At 33.9% G+C, this 24,225-nt stretch overlaps 5 protein-coding genes and 2 long non-coding RNA genes across 11 annotated transcripts; 4 read left to right on the top strand and 3 right to left on the bottom strand.

Moving 5' to 3' along the window:
- Positions 1-3,005: 3,005 nt before the first annotated feature.
- On the top strand, positions 3,006-5,743 carry LOC107958197 (uncharacterized). Of its 3 annotated transcripts, none has more exons than XR_005927229.1 (4): positions 3,011-3,028; positions 4,085-4,231; positions 5,064-5,205; positions 5,283-5,743. It is a non-coding gene; the product is annotated as an uncharacterized lncRNA (long non-coding RNA). The 3 variants fall into 3 exon arrangements; XR_001700593.2 differs by lacking the exon at positions 3,011-3,028 and adding an exon at positions 3,035-3,968; XR_001700592.2 differs by having other exon boundaries at positions 3,006-4,231.
- A 1,165-nt stretch (positions 5,744-6,908) lies between these two features.
- On the top strand, positions 6,909-9,028 carry LOC107958196 (uncharacterized). Its single transcript, XM_016893885.2, has one exon. The coding sequence runs from the start codon at positions 7,753-7,755 to the stop codon at positions 8,842-8,844; it is 1,092 nt and encodes a 363-aa protein (XP_016749374.2). The 5' UTR covers positions 6,909-7,752; the 3' UTR covers positions 8,845-9,028.
- A 525-nt stretch (positions 9,029-9,553) lies between these two features.
- LOC107961300 (NADH dehydrogenase [ubiquinone] iron-sulfur protein 4, mitochondrial) lies at positions 9,554-11,378 on the bottom strand. Its single transcript, XM_016897467.2, has 5 exons — positions 11,110-11,378; positions 10,906-10,994; positions 10,470-10,599; positions 9,896-9,925; positions 9,554-9,772 (listed from the first exon to the last, which is right to left on the bottom strand). The coding sequence occupies exons 1-5, from the start codon at positions 11,275-11,277 to the stop codon at positions 9,716-9,718; spliced, it is 474 nt and encodes a 157-aa protein (XP_016752956.1). The 5' UTR covers positions 11,278-11,378; the 3' UTR covers positions 9,554-9,715.
- Positions 11,379-11,531: 153 nt separating this feature from the next.
- Positions 11,532-14,620, top strand: LOC107958195 (exocyst complex component EXO70I). The gene is made up of 2 exons (XM_016893884.2): positions 11,532-12,609; positions 13,081-14,620. The coding sequence occupies exons 1-2, from the start codon at positions 11,830-11,832 to the stop codon at positions 14,416-14,418; spliced, it is 2,118 nt and encodes a 705-aa protein (XP_016749373.2). The 5' UTR covers positions 11,532-11,829; the 3' UTR covers positions 14,419-14,620.
- Positions 14,621-14,738: 118 nt separating this feature from the next.
- Positions 14,739-16,008, bottom strand: LOC121229472 (uncharacterized). Its single transcript, XR_005927228.1, has 2 exons — positions 15,867-16,008; positions 14,739-15,694 (listed from the first exon to the last, which is right to left on the bottom strand). It is a non-coding gene; the product is annotated as an uncharacterized lncRNA (long non-coding RNA).
- Positions 15,152-17,267, top strand: LOC107958194 (F-box protein At3g12350). The gene is made up of 2 exons (XM_016893883.2): positions 15,152-16,063; positions 16,686-17,267. The coding sequence occupies exons 1-2, from the start codon at positions 15,152-15,154 to the stop codon at positions 17,142-17,144; spliced, it is 1,371 nt and encodes a 456-aa protein (XP_016749372.2). The 3' UTR covers positions 17,145-17,267.
- Positions 17,268-20,939: 3,672 nt separating this feature from the next.
- LOC107958193 (A-kinase anchor protein 17A) lies at positions 20,940-24,217 on the bottom strand. 3 transcript variants are annotated; one of them, XM_016893881.2, is made up of 5 exons: positions 23,653-24,217; positions 23,438-23,579; positions 22,429-22,594; positions 21,323-21,520; positions 20,940-21,159 (listed from the first exon to the last, which is right to left on the bottom strand). In XM_016893881.2, the coding sequence occupies exons 1-5, from the start codon at positions 24,173-24,175 to the stop codon at positions 21,154-21,156; spliced, it is 1,035 nt and encodes a 344-aa protein (XP_016749370.1). In that variant the 5' UTR covers positions 24,176-24,217; the 3' UTR covers positions 20,940-21,153. The 3 variants fall into 3 exon arrangements, with proteins under 3 accessions (XP_016749370.1, XP_016749371.1, XP_040969844.1); XM_016893882.2 differs by having other exon boundaries at positions 21,323-21,475; positions 23,653-24,214; XM_041113910.1 differs by lacking the exon at positions 20,940-21,159 and having other exon boundaries at positions 21,322-21,516.
- Positions 24,218-24,225: the final 8 nt, after the last annotated feature.

Here is a 24,225-nt window from a genome sequence, read left to right as displayed (position 1 = left end):
TAATTCAATCCAGATGAAGAGAAAGGACGGCGAAAATGATTAGGGAGAGGGTCGGGTAGGGAGGGAGGGTAAAACAGGGAGATGGGGAGGGAGGCCGGAAGTAATAGCTAATACACCGAAAAGGGAAGGGATTGGAAAACACGGGAATTTGGGGATTAGGGGCGTAACCGATTACGCGCGTAATACCTATTACAGCGAACCAAACGCCGGAATAGGGGCGTAATGTAATACGCACGTAATCGGGGCGTAATGGATTGGGTATTACGGCGAACCAAACAAGGTGTTACAGTATAGCAGAGTACAAAGATCTAGAATAGCAGATGTGTGAGCCCTCAGAATCAGTGCATAAACCATTTCCACAAGTGGAAGAGGTTGCAAGTTGTGGTGAAAAATGAAGTGGGCAAGCTGGTACAAGTCGCCATGTTTTGGAGATTGAAAATCTTACTGCTTTCAGTCGGTACTGATACTATTCTAAAGCTCACAAACAAAGTAGCTATAGATCAGCCCAGGACGACCCATTGCCTAAATGACACCATAATCCATTTTCACCACAGTAGGTTTTGATATGCTGACGTGATCACCCTTGATTGTGCTTATATGTATGTACATATATACGTTGTTCTATGGTTCTACCCTCGCTTTTTTCTGATTGTCTGAAGATATCTTCAATTTCAGAAATTGAGTATGTTCAAGCAACTTAATTCTTAAGAAAGGCTTATGATAGTAGTAGGTGTTCTTGTGAGTCCGATTCAACTTAATGCAATTTGTGTATTTTCCTTTTTCTAAAACTTCATCTCAAGTTGAATTTTACAAAAAATCTAATCCATAAATTAAATAGTCTAACAGCTTTTTTGGATGTCTAATTACCTCCATAAAAGGTTTTTCCCGCAATAATCATCTCTAGATAATATTGACATTGTTGCACCAATTAAAAATAAATAAATTACACCCAAAGTTATTAAATTATTAATAAATTTATGTTTTAGTCACTCAACTTTAAAAAGTTACAAAATGGTCAGTGAACTATTCAACAGATTTTATTTAAGTCATTGGACTATTAAAATTTTTTTTAAAGAAAGTCTGACTAGTGAGCTCCAAGTGACGATTCGACAACTGGTATGATGGATCAATATCCATCAATGAGTAGAAGAACATATCTCGTAACCAAGTTGATTTGACAGTCAATATCGAAGATTAAAGAAAAAAGTTATTTGAATTTTGGTTCGTAGATTTGTAGCGTTCAAATTTATTTCATAAAAAACTGAACTGTAAAAGAAAAGGGAAGAAGAGATTTCAATTGATGCAGGTAGTGAAAACAAATAAGGTCATACAACAACGATTTTAATAGTCTAATGGCTTAAATGAAAACTTTTTAATAGTTCACTAACTATTTTATAATTGTTTAAAATTAAATGATCAAAACGTAAACTTACAATTAATTTAGTAACATTAAGAGTAGTTTACCTTAATGTTTTTCTCACTTTTAACTTTCTATGTATTTTATAAAAGTACATATATATTATATAATAAATTTAAATTTAAATATTATAAAAATAAATAAATTATAGGTTATGCGGAGCTTGTTGTTTTTTTGTGAGTAAATATATGATTTAATTGTTTATTAAAGGATTCTTTTAAGTATTTTAATTTTTATTTTATAAAAAAAGCATCCAAGCATGAATAATATATTTTTAATCAAGAATAGGTTATTACCAGCTATCAATAAGAAGTTAATGGAAGTTTTATTTTCCAATAAGTTTGGGGCCATTTCTTGCGCAAGCAATAACAACAGGTTGGAGGGAACTTGTAAGAGAAGTTATCATTGTGATAGATTGAATAAAAATAAGTTGAAGCAATATGTGTTTTCTATCAGTTAGCTTTGTACTACTGTTGTGACTTATCTTGTACTCTTGCCATTGCTTTTTTAGTTGATAGTTTGCCATACTGTTCTTTCCTTTTCTATAATAAAGTTTTTTATTGACAAAAATATCATGTGGATTTAAACTAATTATGTTGTTTTCTCTATAAGACTTGATTGAACAAGAGCATTAACAAGTATCACTTTTTTTTCTTTTTTCTTTTTTTATCATCGCTATTTGTAGCTTGATTTTTTCAATTTTATTTTCATCCTTAACTTCACAGCTTTAAGTTCTTGATGGGTTGGTTTATGATTGGATAAATTATAAAAATGGTCACTCAATTATGTTTTTCAATCTATTTTATCATCCACTTATGTATTTTTTCGATTTAAGCACTAAACTTTTTAAATTTATTTTTATTAGTTTAATAGTAAAATTAATCCTCTAATATTTACATATTCTTTCATTTGATCATAAATATAAAAACTTCAACATATTTATCTCTCAATAATTATAAAATTTATCATTTTAAATGGATCATCAAAATAAAATCAATGATATAATTAGAAGACATTTTTGTAACTTACCTTATTTTTTTATCTGAAAATATATATTTAATCTTTTAAATAACTCTTCCAAAATCAAATGACAACATCTGCCACTAGAAACAAAAATTATAAAAATCATCATAAGCGTAATAATGCAAATCAAGTAATTAAAATAATAACATTATAGTAAAATAATAGGTTAAAAGTAAACTTTATTATTAGTTATTAAACTATAGGTAAATTTTTTTTGGTCACTTACTTAAAAAACTTACAATTTGATTACTAATATTTTTAAAATTTGTTTTTTTGTCATCCTATGTGTCACTTTTTTAGTTGCTATAATAATAAATTTAATTATCAAAGTTTATATTTTCTATCAAATTGACCCTCATTCTATATAAAAAAAATATAAAAACTCAAAATTATTTTTTTTTAAATTCTATATAAGAATTCTAGAAAATAAAATCTCTTAAATGTTGTTGTTGAAGAATATTAATTAATATGTATGAGAAAAAAAGAATCCAATAACAAATTAAAAATAAAACAAAAAAAAAGTTAGACCGTTTTATGTTTCCTCGAAAAACATTTTCCTGCTTTTACGGTGTTTCCTTCGATTTCACTGTAAATTTTCTTCTTTTCTTTTTCTTGAAAAAAATAGAATCCATGGGTTTTCTGGTAGAAATCAAAATGGTGCAGAGCTCTTGCCGTTATTGAGATAATTCCCATTTTTCCTGCCTAATATTTTTCTTAAACAATATCAAATCATTTTGCTTGGTTTTCTCTTTGTATAAAGATGGAATTACTAATTGAACAAAACTGTGAACATCTAGTTTAATTCATTATTGGAATTTGAAAATTATCCAGGATTATGTATATAAAGCTTTTAAATTTTATTAATTGTTTGAAGTTGGAATTTTTTCGTTTCAAATTAGCTCGATTTGAATTCATAATTTACAAAAATATCTTTTTTGTGCCAGTATTAATCACTCTTAGCTTGGTTTCATTATCATCATTGTTGTGTACATAGTCTCTGTTGGCTTTTGTATTTAATTTGTTTGTCTACTTCCCACTAAAACCCAAGCTTTTTCTGGCGTCTATTGTAGGTTTTACAGACGCTGCTGTTTCGTTTCCATTTATCTTCGCAGGGTCTTAAGTTGATTTTTTTTTAATTAAGCAGCGTTGGTTTGGGTTTTATGCCTTTCTTTGTTTCTTTATTTTTAATTTTTTTTCTGGGTTTGGGATTAAAATATGAAAATGATAATCTAAATTTTGAAAATGAAAATTATTTTTAACTCAAGATGAAGGTAAAGTTAGATACATGAAGAGGCAAATCATTTCAAAATGATGCAGTATTTGGAAGTGGAAAGGGATATGCTTAAAATGATACTTAGAGCATAAATTTCTCGCTTTAGAGCATAAATTTCTCGCCATAGGTTGATTTAACAATGCCCAATTTGCACCACATATAACAACATTTATTTTTGTTTTCTGCTAATCTGTAGTCCAACCCTGTTTTAGAAGCATTTGGTAATGCTAAGACTGTTAGGAACAATAACTCAAGGTGACTATATTTTGTTTTAACAAGTTTTACACCCTGCATGTAGTAGATTCTATGTTATAATCATGATTTTTTTACCTTTACATGCATGTTTTGAATGATGTAATCGTTTTGGTAAGTTTGTGGAGATTCAATTTGACCGGAGGGGAAGGATTTCAGGAGCTGCCATCAGGACTTATTTATTAGAAAGATCACGTGTTTGTCAAGTGTCTAATCCTGAGAGAAATTATCACTGTTTCTACATGCTTTGTGCAACGCCGCCAGAAGTAAGTAGTTTTTGATTGCTTTAATCAAGTTGCTTATAAATTATTTGATACAACGTGTTCTTATATAGTCTTTCCCCCATTAAGCATTTTCCATGTTTACTTTTAATGATTTCTAGATTATCTTAGAACCAAAATGTTCTGTCTAGAAAAGGATTTGGGTTGGGAAGTTCTATTGTGAGAATGATCTTTCCCATATTTTTAGATTGTGATTTCAATATATCTGGATATGCTTAATGCTTGAAGGTTGTAATTTGGGTTAAACGATGATAATTTTTATTATCTCTCATTCTTATCTATCCCCCTTTTCTATTTGATTCCCCATCTCCCTTTTATCTTTGATTTATTTATTAGTGTCATTCTCTTAGCCAACAGAAGAACAACTTACAAGTTAAAAGAGTTTCACTTTAACATTCTCTTTGCCAAATTTATTATTGTTGAACTGAGGTCTTTTAGGATGTACATTGGAGGCCCTGACATAGCATTATTATGTGATTGTGTGATGGCTTCCATGTGATGTGATTATAGACATGAGTCATTTATCCTCTAAGCTTAGTGTCTAGTGATTTTGTATCAGATTTCCTAGCATGCCAGTGGTCCCAAGAGACATTCACAGCTTGTAATAGTTGTGGTATAGATCATCAAATATGAGGCAGTTTCTTGTTTCTAGAAAACCAGTTTTTAGCCTTTTGTTTAACTTAGATGTCATATTACTGCCTTGATCTAAATAAGAAAGGCCTTCAATTTTCTAAATCATTCCACTTCCAATTTTATTAAACTTCTGTTTCATGCTTTGATTTTAATTTTTGTCTACCTTTATTCAATGTAATATTAGCTTTTTGGAGAGGAAGAATCAACCAAAACAAGTTAGGTCAGCTTCCACAACTAAGCATTCCACAAGTATGAAAACTTGAAGGTGGTCTGTCAATGGGTTAGGCCTCTACACAAATATGAAAACTGGAGAGCAGACATTCTATGTAAGTTTTAGTTTAGCAATATTTCAATTTCTGCTAATTTATAACTACTTACCTCGCTATAATTTTACAATTTTCAGTTTGGATTGAGATCAAATACAACACAGTCAGGTCGGACATCAACTGCAAGCTCTTCAGTGAAGTTGAAATCACCAAATAAGAAACGCCAAACTGGTGGAGATCCTATAATCACACAAGAATCAGTTGCAAATTAGAAGCAAGCGAAGAGCTTTGGTATTTTGTTAGTTTGATATTGGATATTGGATTTGATTGATATTAGTACAGAGTTTCTGCTAGTATAGCCACTGTTTTGTTTTTGGTAAAGGCAATATTTTGGTGTTGGTTGATATTGCTATAGGCACTTTGTTATTGTTGGGTTCTTTTTGCTTGTGCAAATGCTGGATGGGTTGATAAAGGCCTACAATATTTCCAGTCAATAAAGGACATACAAGGATTAATCCATACTGCTGATCATTGTACTTGTATAATTGACTTATTAGCTCGATGTGGAAATATATGAATTAACCCATACTACTGATCATTACAATTGTATAATTGACATATTAGCTCGATTTTATTACTTTGGTTGTTTTCAATTTATGAAAGTTAATATTTTAGCTTAATAATTGAGTATTATTATTTATTTTATTTTATTTATTTATAAATAAATCATTGCAATATATGAAAAATAATTTAAAATATAAATTTATTAATATATATATAATAAACTCAATTAAACAATGAAAAGATAATAAATTCTTCAATATATATTTTTTAATTTAAAACAGTTTTTCCGGAAAATATTTTTAGGAAATTTACTAAACCACAGAAAATATTTTACACATATTCATCCAAACACCAGGAAAAAATCATCTTTTAAAAACCATTTTCTAAAAATCATTTTTCAAAAATTATTTTACTGACAAACAAACGGAGCGTTAGTTACTGTTGAGTGTTTGAAAACTTCACTTTAACATTATTAACAGAGTGCAAGGATCTAGAATAGCAGAGGTGTGAGCCCTCAGAATCAGTGCATAAACCATTTCCACAAGTGGAAGAAGGTTGCAAGTTGTGGTGAAAAATGAAGCGGGCAAGCGGGTACAACTCACCATGTTTTGGGGACTGAAAATCTTGCTTGCTGCTTTCAATCGGCGTTACTATTCCAAGGCCCACAAACAAAGTGACTATAGATCAGCCCAGGATGAGGAATTGCCTAATGACACCATAATACATTGTCACCAGACTGGGTTTTGATATGCTGATGTGATAACCCTTGATTGTGCTTATATGTATGTACATATATACGTTGTCTAGGCCCAAAATGAAAAATTGATTATATAACTCTTTTAGTTTTTAGAAAATCAAAAGTTAGAATAATAGTAAAATTATATTTTACCTTAAAATTTATTTATTTATTTTTGGTCCTCTAAGCAATTTACTGAATTCACCCCATGGTTCGACTCTTGTTTTTTTTTCTGATTCTCTGTCTATTGAAGAAGAAAAAGAATTGTAAAAAACAGTGACGCGACGTCATTTGTATCATTTTTTAATAGTTTTATGCCATATCAATATTCTTATCTTAAATTTTATGATTTTATCCTGAATTTTAGTATTTTAATTTGAATTTAATTTTTTTAAGATAAAATCTTAAAATTCAAGATAAAAGTACTGATATAGCATAAAACTATTAGAAAAAGATATAAATAACGTCGCATCACTGTTTCATAAAATCGTTTCATAAAATCGTTTCTCATTCAAGGATTGGGTGCAAGATATCTTTACAAGGCAAAGACCACGTTTGTGAAAACTCTTCGAACAATAAGCCACATCTGGAGTCTGGAGTCTGGACTCTTCGGAAAGTTTAACTTCCCAAGGGGCCTTCGGCCCTCTAATCAGATTCATACTTATTCGTTGCATGCAATAGGAGACGACCAGCTAACACATGGACGACCGCCAAACTTAACCGACTGATGGAACCTCCAAAGCTAAAAGTGGAAGGGCTGAGGACATAAATACAACAACCAAGCAATCCTAATAGGTGTAGCCACGCATGGCCGCCAAAGCCACACGCGTTGTAACCGGAGGGTGTTTTTTATTGGTGTAAGTTCGAGTGCGGGATCGAATTATATGCCTCGCTTCGCTTGTTTAAAAAAAATACTAAATACTAAATTTTGCTTTCATATTGCTCTGTTTGTATGTAGTAGATGTAGAGTTTTCAGATGAAAGCATGATTATGTGTTAGCATGCACGGATACACTTGTTATTGCAAATCCCACATGTCTATATCTTCTTATAAGTTCCTAAAACACGTACCGATTATTCAATATCCAAATGTCAGTGTATCCTGCCTCTTGGTTCATGTTGCCTTGCACTCATTAGTTGATTTCTGCTTTCTACCTATTCACGAAAGCCTATCAATCTTCAGTTTCATAATTTATAAATCCCCGCTTCTTCCTCCTGTGTGTTGACTATATATACTCTTTGCCTAAGATCTTTTGCTTCAACAATTGGTTGAATTTTGCGTGTGAAATCTGAAAGGAAGAAGGCACCATGATTAAGACGTTGAGTCCTTACTCCACCACAGCTACAACAGCTGAAATCATGTCAAGGTATAGGCCAATAGCTCCGAAACCTGATGTACCTGCAAACTCCATGAATGAGGAGAGCTCAGGTATGTCTCAAAAGATGATGCAATCTCCTTATCTCAGGAGTCTGTGGTGTCATCTGCAGGCTAGGCCTACTAGGGCTAGAAAGAGAGGTAGAGTCGCTTTATCATCAACAACACCACTCAAGAGAGCAAGGACTCAAGTCCTAGCGCTCTCTTCACCGAGTCTCATAACATCCCCCGCAAAAAACCTCTCTTTGCAAGGTTTTTCACACGGTATTCCTCACCTTTCTATTCCTAACTTTGGTGGAAGCTTGGATAGTTCTTCTACACCAACAGCAAGTTTGATGCCGCTTCCCCTCCTTCCATGCCCTCCCTCAGTACCTGTCGTTGCCAACTATGCGACAATACTTGAATTGAATTGCATGGAACCTTGTGGAGGAGAAAAGTTAATAGATTTGAACACAATTGTTGAAATTCCTGAAGAGAAAGATCTATTGAAGCAGCTCCAAGGTCCTCCAGCGAGCAACATTATAGCACCTCAACCGATTCGACCAGTGGGCTCCATTATCTATGTTGGGTGCATCAAAGAGAATCCAATCCTAACCCCACGAATGCAAGTCCTGAAGAAAGGAGAGGAGGTTGAAGAATTGGTTGAGTCCGATGCCTTACCGGCAGTGATTTCCGACTCAAACAACAAGGTTAGATTGGCAAATTCTGCTTACAAAGAGATGGTGGGTCAACCAGAATGTCCATGGTTGGACTCTGTGGTGACAGGTGAAGGAAGAGCCCTAGGCAACTCATGCAAGAAAATCTGTGGGGAAGTAGTACTCCATTTATCAGAATCTGATTCGAGGTTGACAGTTAGATCAAAGGGTTTTTCATGTTGGGCGAGGATTGAGTGGGGAAGTAAAGGGAAGAAGAGATCAGTCAAAGCGTTCTGTGAGGTCATCAAATTATCTTGTCGGTCAAAGGACTATCTCTTTACATGGAGGTTCCAACCATATCAACAAGAAGAAGGAAGAATCACATTTTAGGCACTCCAGTCTTTGCAATTTGAATGGGATACAGCTGTTTTACAGCAAAAATGCACCTTAGCTAGCTAACTAGTGTTCTCAATGTATAGTTAAGAGACATGTTATATCAAGTATACAGTGTAGTAATTTTTGTCGTTATCTTTTGTGTGTCCATATATGCCAAGTTTTTACTCCATTGTTTCAACTTTCTTTGTAGCTTATTTTAACAATCACCAAAAAATATGATTGGAACTGATTATCTTGGCATACAACTTAATTCGGCAATTAATTTATATAATATAGTATAAGAAATATTTTGTTGATTTGAAATTTAGTAATTTTATTTTTATTTTTAAAAAACTATTTTTCTATGTTAAATTTTTTTTATTAAGTTGATTAGTATGACATTTTAAAATTATAAAATATATATATTTACTTGATAGTTATTTAAGAATAAAAATATTGATTATAACTTAAAAAAACACCTACACAAACTCATCATGACATAATTTTGTTGGAATGATATTTTTACAAAGAAATTGAGGAAATTAAAATATTAACCATTCCATATTAAGCAATTACAAATTTCAAAATAATATAAAATTTAAAAACTGGAATTCAACTATTATTTTATAATATAAAAGAACCAAAAAGATGATTGGTACCTTAATTTTTATTAATAGTTGTATAGATATTAAACAGAAAAACTTTAATAAAAATGTATCCATCATAAATCGACAAATGTCATTGTAATTACGTGTAAACAGTAGCTTCTCTCATTTGCTATTTTCTACGTAATATATCAGCCAGAAGCGAAGTACAATAATGATGTCGTAACATGAACTCTGGAAATCATATACTCAGATAAATCGAAGTGTTAAAATAACATCTTTCACTCTTCAGCAGTAGGTGGCCCCTTCCATTTGAAATTGTCTGCGTATGACTTGGGCTGGAATTATATAGGAAAAAGCAATTACTAATAATTCCTTGAAATATGTCAGTCAACCATACTCAAACGAAATATATAGGTTTCAACGTCGAATAACTTGTGAAGGAAGGTAGAGATTAAAACCTTTAGAAGAGGTGTATGTCGCTTCTTGACCTGCAGAAAAGGAATGCAATCAGAACTTAATTAAGAGCAATTAAAATCACTACAGTTCCAAGTATGATAAACTTGCCTGTTTTGGAGAAATACTATTACTTTAAGATTTGGTCATACTAAACATTTGAAACTGAACAAGGGAATTGACACCAGTATACATTATCTTCTTAATTACAACATCCTAAGTTTAGAATTAGTTCTCTAGAGCAATTTCGGGAAAATGGTTATGGAGTTAGCCTTTTGCGAATCTTCCTCCTCTCAGTTAATCCCTTTTAAAGGAACTTCATTTCCATGCTCTGGAATTGCTGACATGAACTAACTGCTCTCCGATATAATGCATGATTCAATCAAATTATACATTGCATGTGGTTAAAACTTTGAGATCACCAATTGTTATAAGCAGCGTAAATGTTAAAGTTGTTTGGTGATGCGTGAACTGTGGGGAAGACTAAGATGGAACATGACCCTAATATTCTTAGATTTCATCAGTGATGTCTGCACTACACAGCACAATAAAAGCACCCGCTAACGCACATATACATACCTGGTATTCCCAGCCATATTTCTCAGCAAATGCTTTTGCAGCTTCTTCACTGTCAAATTCAAGTCCAGCCTCACCAACATTGGCATACGGATCTCCTGTTGATGTCCAACCCATTAACGGATTTTCCCACCTAAATAAAAATGTCAATTAAGGAAATGAAATAACGCCAATGTTTCTATTGCTCCAGCTGAATTTCAAATACGATTCATGTTATACGCCTTTTAAAGGCTGACCCTTTATTACCTTCTTGACGAAATGAAAGAAGAATTTTCATGATAATAATTTACAAGTGGCAAAAAATTCAATTAAATCAACCATAGCAACATGTAACAAAGGAAACAAAAATACAGATGGTAATTGAGTGTTGAGATAATTTGCTAATATTTTCAAGAATTTGATTCTCAAAAACTATACGAAAAAGGAAAACATGATTTACTTGTGTGTTGAGAGAAAATTGATCTTCCATTTCCCAACTTTCCCCGAGCCCTGCTGTGAGGCAGTTCGAGCAGGCGAGTAAATTATAACCTTAAAAGGCAAACAAAATACTTTAAAAAACCAAGGCAGGGAATCCTAAATTACGCAATAAGATGCACGCATTCCGCATTCAAAAATTAAAAGTTAAAACCAAAAAGAGCTGTACCCTTCGTTTAAGTTGTTGTTCGGGGATTCCCGAGACCATGCCAACCTCACCAGGCTTTGTCTCCAGTTCCATCAAAGCATCCGAAGAGCAGCATCTTTTCCATGTAACTTGAGGTGAACGATGAGCTCTAACTAGACTCTGACCAACCCTTTGCACAAAACCAGCCATGTTTTTTGCTTCTTATTTCCTTGATTCTATCCTTTGTTTGATCATAGACTCCGAGAGGCTAATGAATTCGTTAAACAGCTGACATGACTATGAGAATCAACCAGAAGTTTCACGCTTTCTGCTTTGGGTTCGGGTTGTTGGACTACTCTGTTTGTTGATTTATTGGGCTTGAACCCATTATGCGATTCAATTAAAAAGAAACAACCCAAAACGTGCTTTGATGTTTTGATTATAAAAATGTGCTATTGATTTGGAATTTGTACTGTAGACTGATTCCAAGCACACCGGCCGAACATGCTTAGTTTTTCTCTTGGGCATTTGTCCGTTTCGAATAAGCGAATGCCATTTGTTCTTGGTATGTATCGAGATGGAAGTCTTCGTGATTTACCCTTTTCTCGTCCTGATTTGCCAACACCAGTACTTTGTTATCGTCATTAGTTTTATTAGCGTTTAGGAAAGCTTGCAAGAATTTTCAATCTTGCAATTTGCTCTCTTTGCTCTTCTTTGTCCCTGCATTGTTTCTAGCCTGCTAGTTCGTCAACGACAAGATCAATGGCAGCCAACGAAGAGGATTCAGCGCTTGTCAAGCTAGAACTGGCGTGTTCAGATTTGAGAACATTGTTACTATCATCGGCTAAGTTGGAAAAAGACCTGGAAGAGATGGAGAAGAAGTTTGATTCTATAGATGAAAAGCTCTCAACAGCTGCTAAAAGAGTAGCTCCTTTGCAGTCCCTGGCTATGGCTGCCAAGGCTCTCGAGACCAGAATTAATAGAGCTGTTTCCCCGGCTCTCGGGCTCCTTCATAGTTTCAAGCTCTCTGAATCTTTTCAGAAGAAGCTTATTGAACTCTCCGATAAACTATCTATTGAGAAAAACCCAAGGAAGAGGCTTAAAAAGCTGCTCAAATACGTCCAATGCGTTGATCAGCTTAACGAAGTTATTAACTTAATAAGTCGAGATGGAGAGCCGGTGATTCAAAAGCTTCAAGAGGTGGTGGAATTCTTGAGCAGAACAAAAGCTACGGATCAATATCGAACCCAAAGATTGAAGGAGACTTTGATCACACTTAAGGCTCTATATGAATCTGAGGTTGATGCTATGAGGTTTGATGGGTTGCTTGATGAGGCCTTACTAAATCTGCAGGACGAATTTGAGATTATGTTACAGCAAATGAAGCACCAAAACATTGGGGAGCAACAAGCGGATGAAGAAGCTGATCAGAAGTTGGTTTCTGACCTTGGCACTGAAATGGAGGTCCAAGTCCTTAGGCGAATTGCAGAAACCCTTTCTGCCAGTGATTGTTTGGATATATGTATTGATATCTTCGTTAAGGTAAGCTAAATATCTTCCTTTCAAGGTTTCCTCAATTGGCCATATTTCGAGGCCTTTAGATTGATATATGTGCATTATATATGTATATAAACATATATACATATGGATGTAGTATTATACACAAATAGCAACCCAAATGTCGCATTAGACCTTCGGATTTTGAGTGAATTGATTAGAAGCTATAGAATCAATGATAAGTACTATCTTAATAATACATGCCTTACTGAGTTGCGTCAATATAAATGAAAATGCTTCTAACAGAGAGGTACAAGCACTAGTGCGACTGGATTACCATACATTATATTAAACAGGTTGCTAGTATCAAGAACCTTGATTAGGTCAATTTATACTTTTTAACAATAAGGAACTGGAAGTCTAGACAAACAGTTCAATTTGATATTTGAAGACACATGGTTTTGTTTTTTACTTCTCAAATCCTATAAATTTGTTACACTTTTGGTTGATTAACAGGTGAGATACAGAAGAGCAGCTAAAGCACTAATGCGACTAAACCCTGATTACTTGAGAACATACACTCCTGAAGAAATAGATGAAATGCAGTGGCAGAGTCTAGAGACATCAATTTCTCTTTGGATCCAGCATTTTGAGCTCGCGGTTAAAACAGTCTTTGTATCAGAAAAGAAACTCTGCAAGCAAGTTCTGGGAGGACTTCCTGGAGTGCTTATTTGGCTAGAGTGTTTTGTCAAGATTGCTGATAAAATCATGGCGGTATTTTTCCGCTTTGGAGAAGGTGTTGCAAGGAGCAACAGAGAGCCTCAGAAGCTGTTCAAGCTCTTGGAAATGTTTGACTCCTTAGAAAAGCTGAAGCTTGAATTTACGGAGATTTTCGAAGGTGAATCGGGAGCTGATATTTGCATACGTTTCAGGGAACTTGAAAAGCTACTCGTGCATGCTTCAAGCAAAGTGTTTTGGGAGTTTGGCCTACAAATTGAAGGCACTTCCGATTTTTTCGCACCACCACAAGATGGTTCAGTCCCGAAACTTGTGAGGTATGCAGTCAATTACCTTAAGTACCTTACCACAGAGACATACAGCGCACCCATGGCTAAAGTTTTCCGAACAGAACAAATGTGGAAAGCCGGTATCTTATCGAAGCCAGAAACAGATGAGAGCTTACTCAAAGATGCCATATCTAACATCATGGAAGCTCTTCAGAGAAACATCGAATCGAAGAGTCCGAGTTACAAAGACAAAATCTTGCCCCACATATTTGTGATGAACACCTATTGGTACATTTACATGAGGAGCAGGAATACAGAGCTTGGGAAGCTTATCGGAGAGCAATACATGAAACAGAAATACAAGAGTGCTGCAGAGGAGTCTGCTTACATGTATCAATGGCGAGCATGGAGACCGTTAGTAAGATTGTTAGAGAAGGAAGACTCGGAGGAGCAAGACAATGGCACCAAAGCAACAGCAGTTGTGAGAGGTAAACTAGAAGCATTTTTCAATCGCTTTGATGAAATCTCGCAGAGACACGCAAGGGGTTATAGCATTCCTGACGCTGATTTAAGGGAACAATTACGAGAAGCAACGGTGAAACTGGTGGTTCCTGTTTACAGTGAATTCTTGAATGCACACTCAAAGTTGTTGTCTGGCGAATCTTATGTCAGTCCTGAATCATTGAAAGGATTGGTGGGCCAGGTTTTCAATGGAACCGATCGAACCAGCAATGGGAAGCCGAAGCGCCGAGACTCCAAGGACACTGTTCCAGGGAGGAACTCGGTATCCGTGGAGGGAGAGCTTAAGAATTTCAGACGATCCAGATCAAAATCCATTGATGCTTGAATCAGTGAATTCTTATTACATCCTTATGGTTTTGTTTATTAGATTTTTTTTCTTCTGTTGAATGAATGCTAATTAAGATTGCTACGTTTTTCATAACACGTGTTATTCAGTGATGCAATGATACACTGGATTTTGTGGAATATGTACCAAATGATTATTAAGACATGAAATTGAAAAAAGGAAGACAAGTTCAAATTGCAAAGCTTCTTTACTACTTGATCCTTGTGATGTTATAAGTTGACATTAGATTACAGCTTAAGCCGTGTGTAACTCATTCTTCTCTCAATTTTGCAATGATTAAAAAAACTTACTTGTAATGATAAAATAAGGAGAAGTCCTTGTATTCCTATAGACGAAAAGTCCTGCCTTAAACGGGCTATATATGTATATAAATCCTGATTTAAGTCTTATTTTACCATTTCAGTCTTGACTTTTAAAAGGCCCAAACTTCTGAAAGCCTAACCCAAAAGGTAATATTGCACCGCACGCATTTTCTTTCCTAAGTTCCCAACCGAAGCGTGCGCATTTGTTTGTGCAATGTTTCATTTCCTTGCCTTAATTGCAGACAAGACAACGTTTTGGTGGGGAACTGTTATTGGAATCATTCCCTCATCTGCCAGAATCTACCCAAAGTCTCATCTCAAACCCAACCATAAACCATTATTTTTTTTTCCAGATAAATACAAAGTTTGTCCCTCAACTGAAAAAAAAAAAAAAAATAGAGAAAGCTACTATGGCTAATCCCAAAGACCCAAAGGAGTGTTCATTTTCCTTCTCCGACTTCCCTGAAGACGTCCAGCTTTGCATCCTCTCCTTCCTGTCCCTACCCGATATCGCGAATTTCGCTTGCACCTCTAAACGCTCCGTTTCGCTATGTTGCAATGACACCAAGCTCTGGTTCACCCTTTGCCAACGCCGGTGGGGCTCCAAGACCCAGATCAATAAATGGGGTGGCGGTCAAATCACCTACAAGCTCCTTTACAAGACCCTCACCCAGTGGGAGAATCTCATCGGCTTCTGGCGCCACTGCGGTCGTGCCGGCCTCTCAGGTCAATGTCCTCGGTTGATCATTTTCGAGTGGGGCCCATCTTTTGTTTCCGGTTCTAGGATTTGCCCGTCCAAAAACGGCACTTACTATGTTACCAAATCACCGTTTTTGTGGATGGGGATATCCCCAGATGGGCAAATCGTGTACTTTCTCGATCTAGAAGGACAAACTGAAATTCCATCCGGGGATTTCGGTAGCTGGTTGGAATTTGTCTGCTTGGACCAAAATCTGGTGCCAGCCAATGTTAATTTCATGGGTAAGGATCATTTTGTAGTTGAAGAAAATTTGAACTTTTGGCATAGTAATAAAAGTAAAGATGTGTTAAGAAGTAGTTCAAGTTCAAAGAATTTGATAGAAGATAGTGATGAAGTTATTGAGAGCGGAATCGCTGGGAGCTTACCGGACCGATTTGTATCGGAAATGTATATGCATTTCGCGAATAGAACGAGCCCTGGTGGTGGTGGGGATAGAGCGTGGAGGAGGCAAAGAAAGAAGGAGAAGGAAAGGCAAGGGAGGAGGAAATGGGAGCCTGAGCATTTCCTTAAAGTTGTCGATTGCTCGCCTACTCCGGATAAGCCCTTGCAGGGTCTTTGGAAGGTGTTGTGAAAACTCCTCGTTTTCCAAATTTTGTTTTGTATCCAGAGTTTAAGAACTTCTGTTTGTAAATATATTGTTGTTGACTTGTAGGATTAGTAGGAAAATAAAAACGCTTGTGAAGCTGCCTTTCTAAGTTTTTTTTTTTTTTTTGGGGGGGGGGTGGGGGAAGTTTTACCTTAGATTTGATGGTGGCATGTTTTTGGTTGAAGTTTTTGAATTTATATGACATTTTGACAAGGCTATGCAAAGTACAATCATGAGAAAGAATGTCTGGGGAAGCTGGTTTGTTCAGGGTGTAGACAAGCAGTAGGTGATAAACATCCTTTTTGTGCACATCATCTGATTTTTAATTTCAGAATGTAAGTGGGAGGTACTGCCCTTGGGGCTTTAACTGTGTTAGTTTGGTCCAATTTGGCTTGCAATTACACTTGGTTAATATGATTTACAAATGCATTTGACTGGCATACTTTGGGTCCCTGGTAGGCCACTGTTTTCCAGGATAACAAACTCTGTTTTTCTACTGAGGTGCTTGATAAATGTTTCCCATCATGTCAATGATGAATGAAATAGGTTTTTCTTTATTACAGCTCAGATTTGAATCTCTTCCAGCTTATAATTGCAGGGAATTTCTGGTGACATGAACTTGAATTTCTATCTTGTTAAATATGATGAAATTGGGGGCATAATCTGCCAAAGGATTGGGGACTTCTCATCCTCCTATACTCTTGTGTTCTGGACATCAGAACCTATGTCCATGGAGTCACCATTTTCTCTAGAGGAAGAACGTATCTATGATGATCGCATACATTTTCAGCCAGTTGCAGCTGAGGATCAAATTCATAGTCAACCAGCCATGACAGGCATCGAGATGGTTTCCCACATTCAGCATATCAACTCAAGTTGCAATTTAATGCTTCCATCCTTGGTAGGATCTGCTGGTCTCCAGCATGGAGAAGGAAGGATATGGCAGTACATGAATGGTACATTTGGATTTGGTTTTCTTCGTGATCATCTTATTATAGACCTGAAACATATCATCCAAGAAGGTCGTCTTCTTGATTCAGTGAATTTGTTGCAATGATAGTTCATATACTGATTGATTTCTAACTTGGTGTCATGCTAGGGCTGGCACTTCACATTACTTTTTGTAAAATAATTACATCATTGAGCCGTTTGGCCATTGAAATCCCAAATTCTTCATCCATTCTTTGTGCTTGAGATAATTTCCCATTAATGAGACTCTGTATATCTAAAAATGTGTAGCTGAGCTAATTAGAAAGGGGATTCAATTTATGTTACCATGCAAACGTCTAATGGCAATCAGACTTCACGATTTTCCAAGCGCAAGACAATAAAACATAAACCAAATATTTTTTATCGAAGAAACCGCAGCTTCATAAATTTTCCTCCACGCCCATTCAACCACCCTTTCTTTACACCTACCTCTCCACTCACCAGCTATATTTATTATGTCTTTATTACTGTTCCATTAATTACACTAAATAGATGGGCGTTTCTTCAATTAAAACGGAGACGAGTAGATCGCTATCTTGTTCTTCTTTTCTTTTTCGATCGAAAGCTTCATTTTTATTACTTAAGCTGCAATACTGCTTGGTAGAGTATCAAGACTATCAAAGGAAATAGAAAACTTAGCAAGCTGATGAGCTTCAAAGTTGTTCGTTCTTCTCGTCGAGCCAACACTAATGTCATTCCTGGTGTTAAGGAACTCTTTGCAGTCGATAATAACAGTACCAAATTCAGACCAATCTTATTTTTTTCTTGGTTTTTATCATAAATCTTCTCTCTCTTTCTTTTTTCCAGCATGGGCGTCAGTAAGTAATCTTTGTGGTGATTTTCCTAATTACTTAAGGGAGAAGATCATCAGAACGTTCAATGAGAGTGGATGATGAAACAAACACATGAAAGGTAAAACTATAGGGGCACCAGAAAAAAGGGTAAGGAATCACTCCTATTTCTTTACACAAGACAAAATGCAAAAGAAAAGCTGCATTTTGCTTAATATTTTTCACAAATAGATGATTCCTGATTACTTCGAGATTAAAAGTAAACTGAATTTGTATTGAAAATAGAAAGAAGATTGTAATGTTTGAGAGAAACGAGTTGCTCAATCTTCTATTTATACATTTGTGTTCAAAATTGAAAACCCATCTGTGCCATTTCATGAGCAACATGGTTCGCATCTCGTCGAATCGTAACTAAAATGACACTGCATGAACATCCTTACCAGGTGACGACCATCGACAATATAAGTTTTTATTATTTCGATATAAAAACTTTTTAAACTAGGAAAGTTAAATGAAATAATAGAAAATATAATTTGTACAACATATATATCTTTTTTATCAAATTGTTATATTATACGACGATGAGTAATAGCTAAAAGATGAGAGACTAAACAATTAAAATCCATCATAAATTGTTATACAGGGAAACAAAATTATGGTTAAAAAAAGGACATGTCTGATTACTTTTTGTAACACCGCTTGTATGAAAATTTTGAGTAATAAATGTTACATTTAGCACGTAAAATTTTCTTTTATATCAAGTATGTATAATTTGAACTTTTATTAATGTTTTGAGACACTTTCATATTACTATAGAATTTTAACTTCAAAGTTATTCTATCTTGAGACAGAGGGTATATGTTTTGAGACAAAATTCAATATATCTTTAGACATGATCATGATATTGTAATTTTTAGCTTTGATTGAAATTTTTGCCCTCAGAACCATTTTTTCCCTGCCCTGACCTAATACTCTGACCTTGACTTTAGAAATTTTAAGCCACTTCGATCCGACTTATGTTTAATTTTTTTTTAAATTGTGATTAATTATTTTTTTAAACGAAAGGTCTTACCAGATTTGCTTAATAATTTATCTCTGAATCAGATATGCTTAATAATTTATCTCTGAAATTGTGAGCTAATGTATATTTACACATATACTGTGATTACAATACAAAAGAAAAAAGGAACAAAAATTCCTTTAATAAATTATTAAATTAAGTAGATAGAAAACGAGTGAAATAATTTTAAGGGGTGAAAAGGTACTACTACAGAAGGGGTGAAAGGAACAAAGATTTTATAAATGTTGCTGCCCAAATTTATTACTTTTTTTTAATATTAAAACTAAAATGATAAGTTTTATAAACATTGAAGATTAAATTTGTTAAATTTTTTACATTTAAAATCAAATTAATAGAATGTATAAATATTAGAGGACCAATTTTATTACTAGACCAATAAAAAAACTCACATCAGCTCACACTAACTAAAATATTTAATTTTAAAAAGTTTAATAATTAAATAAAAAATATTAATAATTGAGTGACCAAAATAAAATGAAAGGCATAGTTGAGTGACCATTTTTATTTTTTACCCATAAAAAATAATTTTCAGTATTTTCCACGTCATTATTTAACAAAAAGACTAATTTACACTTTTTTTTCAATAGAGGGACCAAAATACAATCTACTCCTAAGTACAAGGCCTTCCCTAATACTTTTACCGAAAGTTGAAGATTATGAAAATTATAAAAATTAAAAACATTGTACTTTAAAAGAGAATAAAAATAATTAGCAATACTAAAAATTAACATTTAAAATGAATTAATTAAATTAAAACATAAAATTTTATCTAAATTAATTAAGAAAATTAAACTAGACCTGTTCAACGATTGGGCTACCTGTCCAAGTCCAAAGGATTGCCTAAAATTTAGGAAGATTTTGGTAAAAATATTAAGCTCAAAAAATAGACTTGACGAAAAATATTAGGTCTACTTAAAATATGAGTTAAACTTGAGCTTGAACATTTAAGGCTCGAATTCAGCCCGGCCCAACCCATTTTTAAGTTTAAAATAAATTTATACTAAATATAAAAGAAACATTAAAATAACGTTAAGATGATTATATAAAAATTTTCAATAAATAAAAAATATATAACATTATTAAACATTAAAATAATATAATATAAATATATTTTTTTTAAATTAAAAAATAATGAGTGAATCTAAAATAGGATTGGAATAATCTTTTGCAAATATGAACCGATTTAGGCAAAACTTTAATCCAATATTTCGAGTTGGGCTTGGGCAATCATAAAATATGTTAATATCATACTTAAACCTGACCCGATCCGGCCCACAAACACCTCTAAATTGAACTTTCTAAAAACAATCTAAAAATTTATTTGAAAAGAATAACAGGTAACTTAAAAGAAAAAAAAATTAGTAGAAGATAAAAGACAATCAACAAACATGGTTAATAAGTACAAAAAAATAATATTTAAAATGAATTAATTACATTAAAATATAATATTTATCCTTATTTAATTAAAAGAATAAACTAACTCTATTTGATTAAGTAAAAGATCAAACTATCCTTATTTCCTTCCCTCAAAAGAATTAGAAGATTGCATAAAAAATTGTAGAAGATGAAAATATTATTACTAAAAATATAGGTTTACAAAGTTTAGCATAATTTTTTTTAGCTTTTTCGCGAAACTATTTAATGAATTTATGCATCGTTCAAGACTTCAAAATTATATTAATATTTTATGTTTTAATATAAAAGATTTAGTTTTCGAATAATATATTTTTACTTTTTTTTAAACATGTAATTAATGATTGAGTTTTAAACTAAATTATTAAAGCCTTCTATTATCTCATAAAACAATTTTATAAGTTAATTAAAACTTCAACTTGAATTTTTGAAGATTAAATGACGAACATTTTGTATAATAAAATAAATAATTTAATAATTTAACCTTAAAAGATAATATTTAAAGATAACCTTTTAAATGTTTTCAATTAGTAAATTACTACTACTAATTTCAATATTATATGTTTATTCTATCAAATAAAAGAAAACTCGGTAAAATTGATTAATTAATAGCATGTTGTCCAGAAAGCATTTAGCATGTGAAAACTGAAAAAGGGTGAATTTAGAACTTTAGCATCATTTCCGAAATAATAAACCAATCAGATGGAAATGGAAATATTCATTCATCATTTAACCGAAAGCCTAACCTCATTCAGTCTACTCTTAAATCTTCTAAATGTGCACCTATATTTTCATTCCTGCATTCAGAGAGGAAAAAAGGATCACAATTTAGCTGAAAACATAGACTATAAACCGCAATAAAAGATCCGACCAACATATCAACCAATATTAATGAGAGAAAACAATTGAAAAAATGAACAGGAAGCCTAATTCATTCTCATCATTGAGCTGAATTCTGACCTTGAATCTCTTTCTGCGAGTATCATTCGAAGTGAACTCAGATACATGAGGTTCACGTCTGGAAGCTTCCGATCTGTATCGTACTGCTGCAGGTTCCTGCATCTTGCTGCTCTTCTCTTGATTTTGACTTCTTGAGTTTCGGAAAAACCCATCCTTGTCCCATGTAACCTCATAATCAGCACTCAATCGAGATCCTTGCTAATTTAATAGTAAATGAGATTGGATATCAGCAGAACTACTCATACTATAGTTGTTGATGGATGATATTATAAATGCAATTTAAACATAGTCCCGACCGGCAAGCATTTAGATTAGCCATGCTCGCAAAATAACTGAACAGCAGTGTTTTCTTTTTTATCACATCTGACAACACCATAATGTTCAACACAATCAACCATGCAATAGTTTTTACCCATTCCTTTCGGAGTGTCCCATTGAAAAGGAGTCTTCAAACTTTGGCATTGATAATGGCTTGCAAGTAAGCCATAGTGCAGAAAGCAAGGAAGACTATCTTGCACTTTCAATTTTTAACCACCAGAAAAGGCCACCATCTCCCTTAGACACTTGCCTAAAGCAAGAGAAAACTCCTCTTGCATATATTACCTGTCTTATTTGGTTATGCTTTTGTTTCAGGAGATATCAGTTAGAGGATTTATGTTCTTGGTTGCATCAGCAGCGCTTGGCTATGTGTGTGGAACTCTCTCCCTATCTGTCTCTCTGTAACTATTATCTTCAGTGTTATATTTATTTTGATTTTTTATCTCTAAGTCAAACCTTTTTTTGACTTAAAATGTTTTCTTTTTTTGGCAGTGTTATATTTATTTTGATTTTTGATCTCTAAGCCAAACCTTTCTTTTGACTTAAAATGTTTCTTTAATTTTTGGTAGTTTTGGTATATAATGATTTTCTGCAAATCAGATTAAACTCTGCCCCTTTTGTTGACAAAATAGTGAACTTTGCTTTTTTAGCCGAATGGACAAATTAAGGGGAAAAAAAAAAAACCTAGTGATGTGCATTGACTTCATGGCAGGAAAAAAAAAACATCAAACTATGGTGCAAGGCTCGAGCAAAATGCTCCTCAGCTATAATTAGAAATATATCCATACCTTTTGCAACGAGCGACCACATAAAACCTTGAGTGCATTATAAAAATCCCGGTATTTCTCAAATTGAACAATGATCTTACAATGAAGACCTGAAACAATGCCTATGTCCAATTCATCCTCATCCATCCCCTTAGCAAGATCCTCGTCCTCGGAAACATTAAGATTCCTATTTAGAGAAGTTAAAAGGAGTAACAACAAGAACAGTATACAATCGTGTAAAATTCATATAGTAGCATTAACCATAAGAATGCAATCTAAAATATACGAAGTATTAGGACTATAGATATATGATACCGGTCCATCACAAATTCATATGTTTTCATAAATTTTGTAGGTAAGAGAAAAACTTTAAGCATCTAATGCCAATTACTCTTAAATGATAAAAAAAGAATATGAAGATAAATGTAAGTTGAAAGAGCAAAATAAAATAAGAGTACAATCGCATAATTTTCATTTCATAGCATTAAAAATAAGAAACATATTATTTTAGACATGTAGCAATAAGTGCAAGGAATGATACTGCAACCACATGAAGAGTATTAGAGAAGATATAAGGTATCAATCAATCAATCACCAATTCATATGTAGTAATTAGTCTCCATGGGTAAGATAAATTCTATGAGCATCTAAAGTCAATGATTTATAAATATTAAGAGTATGTAAGAAAACAAATTATAACCATAAGAAAAGAATGCAATTAAATCCTAAAAATCGCATAGCTACAATCTACACATGCTAGAGTTCTCATTTCTATTCAATTCTTGATAACCTAGAGTCATATAGCTTAGTGCTTAACTAAGGTGCTAGTAGGCCTCAGGTCAGTGAAAGAAAGTAAAAGAACACAAGGTTAACAAAAAAATTCCCAATATTCTAATACGCGATAGATAATATAAAACCGCACTTTTGACAGGCACAAATCATGACAGAGTTTCCACACATTCAACAACAAAGGTTTGACATAATTTACTAAAATTCAGTAACGGTGAAATAAATTAAAGAAAGGAATTACCTTATCTTCCCAAATGTAGAAAAAATGGTATGCGTAACCAGCATCGAAGGCTTGGATGAAACTCTTGGCTCCGCGAACCACCTCGATGGAACCCCTCTCAACACAATCGTATCAGGCTCCTGTCTTCCTCCCCTCGAATAACCTGCAAATAAAAATCCATTTAAAATATAAAACGCAACTTCAAATTCAAATTCAAAACGAAAATGGATACAGACCTCGGTTTCGAAATGCATACGACTCCTCCCAATCTTTCCTCATTCTTCCAAAATCATCCGAAGCTGGAATCTCAACACTAAGATTATACTTAACTCCTTCAAGATTGAGCTCAATCCCATCCATTTTCTCCGCTACATAGCTTCTCCATTCCAAAAATTTCTTTTCCAATTCCTTCACATCCTCTTCTTCGTTATCAACCTCTTCAATTTTCTTCTTACTGCTCAAAAACCTAATGTCACGAATGAAGAGAGCACCGTGGGCGACCGGCTCGTCTCGCTTCCGTTTCTTGAGGTCTTTGAGTCGTTTGATCTGGAGGTCTTCTTCGGGAACGGTAACGGAGACGGAGAGCGAGGTCTTGAGGAAATCTATCAGGGCTCGCTTGAGCTGCCATTCGTCGATCGGTTTCGAAACCGAGGGGAGAGAAGGGTGGATTGTGAGATTGAGTTTCACGCGCGGAACGAGAGACAAACCGTTCTCGATTTCTAGGGTTTCCGTTGGCGGCAGTGTCTCTAACGGTCGCATTTTAAATCGTATCCTATGACCTTCCAAGTTTCTAAACTTTGCAATTCCTT

This window comes from Gossypium hirsutum, chromosome A05 (assembly GCF_007990345.1).
Source record: "Gossypium hirsutum isolate 1008001.06 chromosome A05, Gossypium_hirsutum_v2.1, whole genome shotgun sequence".
NCBI classification, from domain to species: domain Eukaryota; kingdom Viridiplantae; phylum Streptophyta; class Magnoliopsida; order Malvales; family Malvaceae; genus Gossypium; species Gossypium hirsutum.
Note: the sequence above shows the minus strand (reverse complement) of the source record. Positions and strands in the feature narration are given on the sequence as shown.

Excerpts from the sequence above, each read along its gene's own strand:
- LOC107958194 (XM_016893883.2), top strand. The coding sequence starts at position 15,152 with ATGGCTAATCCCAAAGACCCAAAGGAGTGTTCATTTTCCTTCTCCGAC. Across the intron at positions 16,064-16,685 it reads CCTTGCAGGGTCTTTGGAAG|GGAATTTCTGGTGACATGAA; the intron begins GTGTTGTGAAAA and ends TTATAATTGCAG.
- LOC107958193 (XM_016893881.2), bottom strand. The coding sequence starts at position 24,175 with ATGCGACCGTTAGAGACACTGCCGCCAACGGAAACCCTAGAAATCGAG. Across the intron at positions 23,580-23,652 it reads GTATGCATTTCGAAACCGAG|GTTATTCGAGGGGAGGAAGA; the intron begins GTCTGTATCCAT and ends TTTTATTTGCAG. Across the intron at positions 21,521-22,428 it reads GTGGTCGCTCGTTGCAAAAG|CAAGGATCTCGATTGAGTGC; the intron begins GTATGGATATAT and ends CTATTAAATTAG.
- LOC107961300 (XM_016897467.2), bottom strand. The coding sequence starts at position 11,277 with ATGGCTGGTTTTGTGCAAAGGGTTGGTCAGAGTCTAGTTAGAGCTCAT. Across the intron at positions 10,995-11,109 it reads AACAACAACTTAAACGAAGG|GTTATAATTTACTCGCCTGC; the intron begins GTACAGCTCTTT and ends TTGCCTTTTAAG. Across the intron at positions 9,926-10,469 it reads AATATGGCTGGGAATACCAG|GTCAAGAAGCGACATACACC; the intron begins GTATGTATATGT and ends CCTTTTCTGCAG.
- LOC107958196 (XM_016893885.2), top strand. The coding sequence starts at position 7,753 with ATGATTAAGACGTTGAGTCCTTACTCCACCACAGCTACAACAGCTGAA.
- LOC107958195 (XM_016893884.2), top strand. The coding sequence starts at position 11,830 with ATGGCAGCCAACGAAGAGGATTCAGCGCTTGTCAAGCTAGAACTGGCG. Across the intron at positions 12,610-13,080 it reads GTATTGATATCTTCGTTAAG|GTGAGATACAGAAGAGCAGC; the intron begins GTAAGCTAAATA and ends GTTGATTAACAG.